The following is a 12,167-nucleotide window of genomic DNA, read 5'->3' on the forward strand; positions in this document are numbered from 1 at the left end:
GGCCCCGCCCCCGCCCGGCTGCGTATTTAAGCCGCGGGCCCCGGGGCGGGGCTGGCCTGAGCGCGGTCCCGCCCGGCGCCCTCCTCGGCCGAGCCGCGGCCCCCGCGCCCTCCCCGCGCCCTCCCCGCGCCCTCCCCGCGCCCGCCGCGCTCCCGGCCCCGCGCCCTCCCCGCCGCCCGCGCCCTCCCCGCCGCCCCTGCGATGCTGCGCGGCGCCGCCTGGACGCTGCTGGTGGCCGCGGCCCTGGGGCTCGGGGCGCGCGGGGCGCGGGGCGCGGTGGCCCTGGCCGACTTCTACGGCTTCGGCGCGGAGCGCGGCGACGCGGTCACCCCGAAGCAGGACGACGGCGGCTCGGGGCTGCGGCCGCTCTCCCTGCCCTTCCCCTTCTTCGGCGCCGAGCACTCGGGCCTCTACGTGAGTAGCCGCGGGGCGCGGGGCGCGGGGGGGCGCTGCGACTTGGCGCCGGGCGCCCAGGGGTGGACCGAGGACAGCGCTTCCGCCTGGGCTCGGGCCCCCCCCGCCCGCCTCAGTTTCCCCAGTGGGGCGGGCCCGAGGCCCTGCTGCGTCGCCGCAGACCACCCCTGGGGGTGGGACAGCGGGCGGCGTCCCCTCTTCCCTCCCCGGCCCCTCCCCCAGGCCAGCAGCGGGTCACTCAGGCCCGGAGCCAGGGCCTCGGACCGCAGGAGCCGCTGGGCCCCGGGTCTGTGCGCGGCCACCACCGGGCGACCGGGCCACAGAGGGAGTGAGCCAGTGGGAAGGTGCCCTCACTGCCCCGCACCCTCCCGGGAGGGCCACCGGGCACGGCACCCGCTGTCCCCCGCACGCAGGCTGGAGCCGGGGTGGGCCAGCCCCATCCCATGGTGCCTCCGGTTCCTGCCCCAACCACGACCTCTGCCGCCCTCAACACCTCCCGGCCACTCCTACATGTGCCCCTGCCTCCCCCCACACTGCACCTGCTCCCTCAGCTCCCTCCTGCCACCACCAGTGTGCGCCCCCCCCACCTCCAAGGCCACCGGCACCGCCGCAGGCGCTGGACGCCCTCCCTCAGCACCGAGTGGCCTCCGCCGGCACCGTGTGCTCCCTCCACCAGGGCCGCGGCACAGCCCGGTAGCTACCTGTCCCCACGCCTGTGCGGAACGGCTCCCGCACCTTGGCAGCAGCATCGGGTCCGGGCAGTGCTGGGCGGATGCCAGCGCCCTGCCGAAGGGCCCCTGGGCCGGGCGGGACCGGCTTCCCGCAGCACGTGGGGGACAGCCCAGAGCTGCGCGCGGGGTCCGCGGAGGCCACAGCAGGCCCACGTGTCCTAGAAATGGCACAGCCCGGGTTGGCACCGTTGTAACGGAACGCCGTCACAATGTTCCGTAGGCATCTGGGCCAGGCTCAGCCTTCCCATCAAAGTCACAGGTGAAAATATTATTAAAATGGTTGACCCTCTTTAATGGCCTGACCGCAAACGTCTACTGTTGCCAAAACCACTGGGAGAGACGGCTCTAACGTGGAAAGATCTGCTAGGAAAACAAATAGTTTCATCAGAAACGAACATGACGGCCGCTAACAAAACATATATCTCCCTAAGAGCTTTTTCCTGAAACAAAGAGAACGTTGGAAAAACACTTGCCGTGTGGACGCGGCGGGCGCACTGCTGCGCCTTCTCCCTGAGGGCGAGACAGTGGGGCTCCGGGGGCAGGGCCGGACACCTCGGAGGGGCCGGGTGATGATTACAGCCGGGCACAGAAGGACGCTGTTTGTCCCAAGGCGCGTGGCCTGGCCAGGGCCTCCCGTGCCCACCCGGGGCCTGCACCTGGACTACCAGAGGGCCGATGGGGAAACTGAGCCTCGGAATGCAGATTCAGGGCCTTTAGGCCACCGTGTGCAGCTGCCTCCTAACTGTCGCATCTCAAACCCAAGGCCTGCTGCCTCCCTGGACCCACCGTCCCCTCATTGTCGGGGCCTGGGCAACACCTCCCACTTCCCAGCCTGGCACGGCCACAGCCCTGGGTGCAGCCACCGTCCCCACACGCCTGGATGCCTGTGGGTGCCCCCTCTCTGGCCTTCGTCTGGCCCTCCCCTCGAGCCTGTCCGTAGGGCGGCAGACGGAGCCCTGCCAAGCGTGAAGGAGACTCACGTCTCCCTCAGCCCCTGCGGGCCCCCCGCCCTGAGGTGGGTGGCTCTGCCCCCGCCACGCACACGGGCCACGCTCGGTGGTGGCACTTGCTGTTCCTGCTCCCAGGGGTGTTCCCCACACATGCAGGTCTCCTGGGCAGCCCCCGACGAGGCGTTCCCCCAACTCTCCCATGTGCCGCCTCTACCCCACCTGGTTGTTTCCTTGTTCGGTGTCCGCCTCCCGCCTGTGGACGCGTCAGTGTGAACTCACGGTGCGTGTATACGCATCTGTGTCTTGTGACATGGCACCTGTGCGTGTGTGCGCGTGCGCACAGCGTACGTGCTTCCTGGCTGGGAGGCCCTGTGGCACCGAGCACCCCGAGTGCTCAGACCTGGTTGCCAGACGTCTCCCTGGAAGGGACGAGGGCTCTTCGGGATGACATGAACCCTGGTGGGAAAAGTGCAAACAGAGCCCGGACATCAACCACATGCCCGAGTCAGACGTGCCCGGAGGCCGCCGAGGCCACCAGCGGGGCCCTCTGGCCACAGTGGGACAATCCCAGCGTTAGAAGAATGGTTACTAGTAATAGGTTTTACTCCATCAGATAAAGGGGGAAGTGGAGGGGGGGGAGGCCCTGGGGGAAGTCGGCAGCGAGCCCGTGCTACAGAGGGGCGCGGGGAGCAGCGAGCACCACGCCAGCCTCGTGCCGTCACCTGGGCCCTGTGCGCCTCCAACAGCGTGTCCTTGCGGGGGGGGGGGGGGGGTTCCGGTCTGCCCCTCGCCGTCCGCCGGCTCGGGAGACACTGCGGAGGCCGCCAGTCCGCCAGAGGGGAGGGCGCGCCCCGGGCAGATCCGCGCAGGGGTGCGACAGGCTGGGGCAGGAGGACGCGGCCGGCTGCGCTCTGGCCCTCCGCCCGGGCGGCGTCTGTCGCAGCAGAGCCACTGCCCGAATGTCCTCCTGGTGGGACGGCACCTGGCCCCCGGAGGCCACCTGGGAACCTCCCCGGCCCCTCCGTAGCAGGTCGGGGCAGCGGTGAGCGGCCCCCCCAGCCCGGCCCCCCGCGCAGCCGTGTGTGGACCGCGCCGGTGAATCATCGCGGGGGGGGGGGGGGGGCCGGGGAGGGCGCCGACCCCTGGTGTAGGCCCAGGTCACGGGGGGCACCACCCGCCGGCTGCCCGCCCGGTGCAGACGCTACGTGAGATCCCCGCCCCCCAACATGAATCATGGCTGTTTAGTCCCCGGGCCCCCAGCCTCCCGGGGGCCTCCGCTCCCCGGTGCTGCACCCTCGTCCGGTCCCGCTCACTGTGGTGACGCGTCCCCGACCCCACCGCAGGACACGGGCACCTCCAGCCCCTCCTGAGGCTCGCGTCACGCAGGCCCAGCATGCTCCTGCCACCACCTGGGGCTGCCACCAAGCAAGGCCCGATTCCGTCCGTAGTCACTGCCCTGAGGGACAGGATCCCGTCCCGCGGCCGCGTCGTCATTCAGAGCGGTCACTCCGTCGGTGTCCACGGAGCGGGTGGCTTCAGCGCCTCCCATGAATCACTGGGGCTCTGGCACAGGGGCGCCCCGGCCGCACCTCCACGCGGTCCCCCATCCTGTCCCTTCCCCACGATACATTCCTCCAGGTGGCCTGACTCGCTCTGAAGGGACGTGCCCCCCACTGCCCATCACTGCCCCCTGCTGCCCCCCGCTGCCCCTCGCTGACCCCTGCTGCCCCTCGCTGAACCCTGCTGCCCATCGCCTCCTGCTGCCCCTCGCTGCCCCCTCTGCCCTCCGCTGCTCGTCATTGCCCCCCGCTGCCCCTCGCTGCCCCCCCGCTGCCCCTCACTGACCCCCGCTGCCCCCTGCTCCTCGCCCCCTGCTGCCCCTCGCTGACCCCTGCTGCACCTCACTGCCCCTTGTTGCCCCTCACTGCCCCCCACTGCCCCCTACTACCCCCTGCTGTCCCCCACCCCCCCACTGCCCCCTGCCACCCCAAAGGGCATCATCACTGGCACCTGGGTGAAGATCCCCCAGCAGCCGTCCAGAACCGGGGGCCCCCAGGGCTGCTGCCGGGTCCCCTGGGGGCATGGGAGAGATGTAGATCCCTGGGCCCTCCCAGGGGATCTGAGGCCAAAGGCCTGCACAGGCCCCGGAATCAGCATTTTCACCAGGTGCCGCTGGTACCTGTCCAGGGCTCCACCTGGGCAGTGCTGTTCCTCCTGTGGGCACCCACTGACCTGCCCTCCCGCCCATGGGTGGCCCAGCCCTTCCTGACCCTGCCCCCCATTTACGGGTACTGGGCTGGCCAGGACCAGCCACCCCAGCGGGGCCCCAGACACAGGTGCTCCTGGCTTCCGGGCCACATGAGGCGTCCCTGTGGTCTGAGGGCTGATGGGGGTGGGGCGGGGGCAGGACAGGGGGCCGCGGAGCTGGGAGCGCGGTCGGGGGTCCCCAGCCCCGGGGTCAGCAGGTCCCGGAGTCGGTGCAGGCTGCGCGGGCGGGAGGAGCGAGAGCGGCACCGGCCCCACTTGGGCCCCTGAGCCCAGGCCCTCCGCGCCGAGGGGCAGCCCAGGGCCACGCCGCCCGTGAGCGGGTCGGGGCTACGCGGGAGCCGGGGGCGCCCTCAGGGCCTTGGAGGCCTGGGCACAGGCAGCGGGCAGGCGTGCTGGGGACGGGCCCTGGGGTAGGGGCTGGGGTCCCAGAGGAGCCACTGCGGCCCCCGGAAGGGAGGGTCTGGGCATCGTGGCGGGCGGGCTCGCATGCGGGGGCCTCTCCCGCTGTGGGTGGCAGCGGACCCCACGGTGGCTGCAGGGATGCGGCGAGGCTGAGAGGCGCCTCTGTCTGAGGGGCGGGGGACTGGGCTGGGGTGGGGGGCTGTGTCCCACAGGGAGGCAGGGCCGGGGCCTGCAGGGAGCTGGGGAGGGGAGGCAGGGGCCCCCGTGCACACGGGGAGGGCGGAGGGGACAGCAGGAGGGACAGAGCACGTAGGCACAGGTGCCAGACCCGGAGGCAGCAGTGGGGGGGGTGGGGGGGTGGAGCCCAGGGGTGGCCGCGGGGAGCAGGGCTGAGGGGGCACCGGGGGCGCCAGCCTGGGGCTCGTGGCCCAGAGGGCCTGGGGGCTCAGCCAGCACTAGCCCGCCTTCCCGCCCGCAGCCCAGGGGGCTGAGCCCCCTCTGCGCCCCCAGGATGGCCCTGCGGCGGCTCCCTGCCCCCATCTGCTGTGCTCCGTCCTGTCCTCTGTCCTCCCTCCCGTCCTCCCTCCTGTCCTCCCGCCCCAGGCCGCTTCCTGAGGCCTGCCCCACCGGCTCCCTCCCCGCGCTCAGCCCAGAGCCAGCCTCCCCCCTTCCTAGCTCCCCAGGGCTGGCCGACCTGGCCCGGGAGCCCCGCCGCCCACTCCAGCCCCCCACCGGGCCGTGGGAGGAATCCTAATTACCCAGAAAGCTGCCAGGAAATAAAAAACATGCCTACATTTTTCAAAACAAGCTTATAAAAGGCCTCAGGGGCTTTATTGTTTTATTCTTGGCAGAGGAGTCAAAGCAGGAACCGAGGCCCCGCCCGCTCGGATGTGCTGTTTGCAGAGCTGGGGTGCCGTGGCCGCGGGGTCCCCCCAGGCCCGCCCGCCCCCCCACCTCCACCGGCCAGGGTGGCAGGGCACGCCCTCGGGCGCCCAGCTCGGGGACCCGCAGACACATGTCATGCGCTGCCGCCGGACACTGCCCCCGACAGACCCTCCGGGACATTTCTGCTCTTTCCTGGTTTTCTCCAAGTCGGAAATGCCACCAGCGCCGTCCCTCCGCCATCCCTCCGTGCTGCTCCTGGCCCGTGGGGGCCGCCTGGCCGCGCAGGAAAACGGGGCACCCTCTGGCCAGCCCGCACACCGCCCGCACACGCGCGTCCGTACCCACAGTCCTTCAGACAGCATCACACACTCACACACTCATACACATGCACACCTTCACACACGCTCACACACATACATACAGGCACCGTCATACACACTCATCACTTACACACCCTCATACCCATGCACACACTTACACACACACACCTTCATGCACGCTCATGCACACCCATCTTACACACGCACTCATCATATACACGCCATACATACACTTGTGCCCCACACTGATCCACACATACTTGAACAAGCATACACGCACACCCTCACACACATACACTCCCACACGAGCACACACGCACACGGGCCTGTGCCCCTCTCCCTGCACCCCAGGGCCACCCCGCAGTTCCCAGGGTCACCGCAGCTCCTGCTGCGTGTGGCTTCGGGGCCTCCCCGAGGACCATCAGGCCGCTCAGCACTGAGCACGCCCTCCGCCGACTGACCGCAGGCCTCCGGCGCCCACCGGGAGTGGGGGTGCAGGCAGGGCGTGGAGGCCGCAGCTGCCGGCCACCCACCCCTGCAGCCGGTTCCGTCCAGCACACGGGCCTCACGAGGCGGCCTGTGAGCCAGTCCCACCCGGGGCGGGGACACCGGGGGCAGCCTTGTCCGGCGGGTGCCTGGACACGGAGAGGCAGCACCTGTGTGGGAGGGGCCGACGGACCCCCAGGCCCGGCTGGGGAGCCCGCGGGGAGGGGCCCGGCCACAGGCCTGCGAATCGGCACAAGCTGCCCCTCCTTCCTCCCTGCGCTGGGCTCTCCCTGGCGGGTCCCCCACGCTGGCCTCAGGTCCCCAGGGCCAGCGGCGGGCACAGGGGGCTGCTCCGAGCCCAGCAAACACCCAGGCCAAGGGCGGGGAGGTCGGGGCCAACAGCGCGCAGGTGGGGCCCCACTTGTGTTAGTCCCGGTTGGGGATTAAACCTCCGTCGCTCAGCTAGGACACGCTGGTCACGGGGGGGCCTCTGACAGGGACTCCGGGTCTCATCCTTCCTCCTCATTCCCACGTCCGCGTCACACGTTTTATAAAGTGCTACTTGCCGCACGTAGGAAAATGAACAGTGAAAGAGGTATCTCGCAGGAAGTGGCGCTTGTCCCGGCCCAAAGGAGGAGAGGGACCCTGGTGCGGGGAGCACAGGGCCGCCCCGAGGATCCCCGGGCCCCAGCTCCGCTCTGGGTCGGGGCGCCCAGCCCTCGGGCCAGCCTACTGCCCCACCCCCCCGAGCCCCACGGGACGTGCAGATGCTCGCATCCGGCTGAAGGAAGCCCAGCGGCCCGGCCAGGTGAGAGCGCCTGCCAGGCCCGCCTGGTCCGCCCGGGCCGCCGCCTCCTGGGCCGTGCTCCGGGCCTGCCCCGCCCTGGCAGCGAAACAAGGCCGGCTTGTTCTGCCTCCTTCCTGGACCCCTGGGCTCCAGGCCCGCGGCCGGGGCGGGCAGGGCAGCAGCAGCCGGCGGGGCAGGCCGGAGGCCTCTGCACACGCCGCCTACCTGGGCCGGACTTCAAAGCAGGAGGCGGACTCAGTGGTCTGTGTGCAGGCGCGGGGTGGGGGGGGGGCAGCTCAGGGGTGCAGGGAGGGCAGGGCAGGCCGCTCCCACCCGCAGGTGCCCCCGCCCGGCCTCGGCCCAGCCCACCCAAGGCAAAGGGACAAATGCAGTGCAAGCCTCGGTGGCCCCCTGGGTTACACCAGCCCCGGCGCCCCCGAGCCCTCGTGCTGACACCCTCGCCCGCCTGCGCCGCCCCTCAGCGTGCACCCCGAGGACGGTCGTTTGCAAACTCCGTCGGATGGCAGCACACAGGGTTCGTCCCCTGGCACCAAACCGTGCTGGGGCCGCCCACCCGCGTCTGCCGCAGCGCCTCGGGTCGTCCTCGCTGTGTGACTATGTGAGGAGGCCACAGTCGCGCATCCGCTTGGCTGTGGCGGGCATCTGGAGTTCCTAGTTTAAGGCTAATCTTAACGATGCTGCTTATGAAAATTCTGGAACATGGACCTGGGCACGCGCGAGTGCACGTTCGCACGGAGCGAGACCGTTGGCCGTGGGCTGCACCTGTCCTGGTGGCGGCCTCCAGGCGTGCTACCGTGGTTCTAACCTCCTCCTTTATCAACGAGGCCGAACACAGCTCGCGTTGGCCCTGCACTGGATTCCCCTCTTGTCTACACTGACCCTCTTCCTGGGGGTCTGTGGGAGCGTGTGGCACACCCAGGTCACAAGCCCTGTAAATTTCCGTCCCCGTTCTGTGCCTTCCTGCACCCTCCTGACCGGCACCTTTGGGCCAACACACGTTCCCAATTTCAGTGTAACAGAGTGTGTGTGCGGTCCCTGTTTTTTATGGTTAGGCTTATTTTAAAAACCACCCCCCAAGGTTCGCTCCGGTGGCTCAGCAGTTGAGCGTCTGCCTTCGGCTCAGGCCGTGACCCCGGGGTCCTGGGATCAAATCCTGCATCGGGCTCCGCGCAGGGAGCTGCTTCTTCCTCTCCCTGCGTCTCTGCCTCGCTCTCTATGGCTCCCATGAATAAATAAATAAAATCTTTAAAAAAAAAGTCACTCCCTGAAAGTCAGGACTATTTCCTCCAACAGTGTTATTGCTGAGTAGTTTCCTCACTCACGAGTGTGGAACACGCCTGGAGCTGGGCCCTGCGTGGGGCGCAGGTGGAAGGCCCAGGACCCATCCTAGGAAGCGAGAGCGCAGCTCCACAGCACCCCTGCCGCCTAACGAGTGTCCTACGTGGTGGGGGGCGGGGGGCGGGGGGTGGGGGGTGCTGCCAGCTCTGTGACCTCGGTGCCCTGGGAGCTCCCGTGTCTGTCACAGCACTTCCATCTGTCTTGCTCTTCGAGAGAGGGTCTCCGACATTCCTGGTGTTGCGTTTTCATGTAAGATTTGGAATCGGTTTATCAAGTCACAGACACACACGTACCAGTTGGGATTTTTTTTTTTTTTTTTTGAGGCTGCGTTGAGTATACGGATGCAAGGGGGGGAGCGGGCATCTTTGCAACACCGAGTCCCACAATCCAGGAACATGTGCTTCTGTATTTGTTCAGGTTGTCCTTAGTGTTTTCTTTCTTTCTTGTATTTTTTTATGTCTTTAGTGTTTTCAGTCAAGGTTTAGAATTGACTAGAGGGCGCCCGGGGGGCTCGGGGGCTGAGCGTCTGCCTTTGGCTCCAATCATGATCCCGGGGACCTGGGCTCCCGGCCCAGCGGGGAGCCTGCTTCTCCCTCTGCCTCTGCTGCTCCCCCCTCTTGTGCTCTCTCTCTCTAGCTCTTCTCTCTCTGAAGTAAATTTTAAAAAATTTAAATCTTTAGAATTGATTACAGAGAAGACTTGTGCATCTTTGTTAAATTTGTTCCTAAGGACTTGATTTTTTTGTACTGTTGTAAATGGTGTCTTTATTTCTGCTTATTGCCGGCATACAGAATCACGGTTGATTTTTTACAGTTTCTGATTTTATACGTAACAACCGAACGGAGCCTCTTATTAGTTTTACTAAATTATCTGGGGATTCTTTCCGATTTTCTACATCCACGTTCATATTGTACACAACTCACAGCAGCTGTGTTCCTCTTCCTCCCTGCCTAATCTTTTTACTTCTTGATTCATTTTTTTTTCTCTTTGCCTTGCTGTGTTGGCTCAGGTCTCCGCTGCATTGTCCAGTGGAAATGGTGTTGGCAGGATCCTTATCCTATTCCCAATCTCAAAAAGAAATCTCCCTATTTCACCATCGAACACAGTGTTTGTTCTCGTTTCTGGTGAGGACACCCTTTATCAGATCCAGGGTGTTCCGTTAGATTCCCAGCATTCTGAGAGTTTTTATCACAAGTGGATGCTGACTTGTATTAAATGCCGTGTCTGCACCTAGGAAGATGACCGTGTGATCTTTCTCCCTTAATCTGTTAAATTGATTGTTTAAATTAATTACATTACTTGGTTTTCTAATGTAAAGCCTAGCTGGTATGCCTAACAAAAATGCAACGTGGGGGTGCTTAGTTGGCTCAGTCGGTTAAGCACCCAACTCTTAGCTTCAGTAGGTCTTGGTCTCAGGGTCAGGAGATTGAGTCCCACGGTGGGGTCCACCCTCAGCGTGGTGCTCTGCCCCTCCCCCCATTCGTGCGCGCGTGCTCTCTCTCTCTCTCATTCTGTCTCTAAAATAAGTAAATAAATCTTCAAAAAATGCAGCTTGGTAGTAATGAACTGTTTAGCTTATTTATGTATTGCTGGGTTCAGTTTGCCAATTTATTGAAGATTTTGGCAACTTGCTGCGTCAGTGAGACTGGCCTGCTGTTGGTGCACGTACGGGCCTTGTTGACTTGGGAACCGCGATGGTGCCAGTCTCATGAAATGGACTCTTGCAGCCAGAAGGGCTGAAGTATTTCTGGAGTTGTTCCTCGCATGTTTGCTGGAACTCACTGGACGTGCCATCTGGAGCTAGAGTGTCCCTGGGGGAGTTGGTGCCGGTTCAGTGTCCTTGATAATTATGTAAAAAATAGATTCTCTAACTCTCCTCACGTTTGGCAAATTGTGTTTTTCTAGGAAAATTTCCATTTTATGTACAATTTCAAGGTTGTTACCATGAAACTGTGGAAGTCAGGGATTGGCTGTACCCTCGTCACTGGCTCATGTTAGCCTGTTACGGATTTGGGGGTGCTGGCCGGAGACCCCAGCCATCTGCACGGGCGCCCCTCACTCCCCACGTCCCCCAGGGCAGCAGAGGGCACCCACCCCCCGCATGGGCTTGTGTCATGGCCAAGAAACACGGAGCGTGGGGAAGCCTGCCCTCTGTCCGCAGGGACACAGCACTGCATCTCCCCAGGCTGATCTCTGCAAACTCCGCCCCGAGATGCGGCCCAGGAAAGCAGACAGAGGCCCGCCTTCTTGGCACGGCCTGCGAACACACAGGGCCCTCAGGACCCGAGGCAGATCACTCGACTAGTGGGACCACGGAGGCCAGGACCATCCGTGCCATTCGCCTCCCGGCGCACCTGACTAAGGCTCCCAGCAGCAACGTGAGGTCCTGCGGTGTAGACCTCGGCCTTGCCCCCAAGCTGCAGGCGCAGCCCGCTGTGCACTGGTTCCAGGGAGGCCGGGGGGACTACTTCAGCAGGACGCCGCCGAAGGCCAGGCTATTGTCCATCGTGACCCACACAAGGCGGCCAGACTGCCCTGCTAATCCCTGACGCCACTACGGACAGTTACAGAGGCAGCAAATGGGCCAAACGGTGACTCCCATTAGGGTTTCACCAGGAAGCTTCCGGCTCTCAGCCCCCTCGCCCTCCGGTAGACCCCCCCCGCCCTCACCCCCGTGGACAGTCGAGGCTCAGCCCCCACCCCCGTGCAGACATACGACCCAAGGGGCACAGGCCACTTGAGATCTGGCGCTAACTGGACTTGGATCTCTGCCGCATGGGTCTGGTTGAGGTCTGTGGGCCGAGCCCCGGAGCGTCTGCAGCCGTGCTCCCCCCCCCCCCGGAACATACCCCAGGGCCAAGCGTGAACCTGCATCTGAAACGAGGCTGTGCCATCCGTGTGTTTAGACGTGACGGGCAGGGGTCCACGTTTTGTGTCAGGCACAGCAGAGTCGCTCGTGACAGGCCACGTCCCAGGAGCTTTTTCATTTTCTAGTGCCCGACAGGGACGCAAGCCCAGCGCAGGGCCGGTTCGCAGGCACAGGTGCTGCCTGACGCAGGGAGCCTACAGGGGCCCTGCCAGGCGCTGATCTGGGGGTGAAGCACCATCACGCTTCCCGACGCCCAGACCCCCAGGTGGTCCCTGCCCGGCACCAGGGAGTGTCCCCCTCCACGGTGTGCCCATCCCTACCGCTCACCCCCTTGCCCTGCCCACACACAGACATCCACTGGCAGGGTTCAGGAGCAAAAGCAGCAGAGACACTTGAGTAGAATTATACGCACCCATTACGCCCCCCTGGGGCCCCGTGCACCACCGGAGAGGACGGTGAGCAGCACCCTCAACCAACCGACCTGTGTCCCCATGACTTAGGAGCATGTTGGTCCAACAAGAAAATCCAGGTGGCTGAGCCGGAGTTTAGCTCGAGCCCCGAGGCCCCTTCGGTCGGGCTGCACCTGCTAGACGCACACACCGGGGCTGGCCTATGTGGGGTCAGGGGAGACGGAGGCGCACCAGCGTGCCCACGAGCGGGGAAACAGGCCTACACGAGCCCTTCTCAGTCCCCGCC

The 12,167-nt window shown here is 65.4% G+C and overlaps 1 protein-coding gene across 6 annotated transcripts in view; it reads left to right on the forward strand.

Moving 5' to 3' along the window:
* Positions 1–201: 201 nt before the first annotated feature.
* SNED1 (sushi, nidogen and EGF like domains 1) overlaps positions 202–12,167 on the forward strand; it is an 81,187-nt gene continuing 69,221 nt past the window's right edge. For all 6 annotated transcript variants that reach the window (XR_005378935.1, XR_005378936.1, XM_038574421.1 and 3 more), the window contains exon 1: positions 202–414. Coding sequence is in view for 4 of the 6 variants with exons in the window: in XM_038574421.1 (XP_038430349.1) it covers positions 202–414 (213 nt within the window). In the remaining 2 variants the exon portion in view is untranslated. The remainder of the gene's footprint in view (positions 415–12,167) is intronic.

The sequence above is a fragment of the Canis lupus genome, chromosome 25 (genome assembly GCF_011100685.1).
Source record: "Canis lupus familiaris isolate Mischka breed German Shepherd chromosome 25, alternate assembly UU_Cfam_GSD_1.0, whole genome shotgun sequence".
Taxonomy (NCBI): Eukaryota; Metazoa; Chordata; class Mammalia; order Carnivora; family Canidae; genus Canis; species Canis lupus.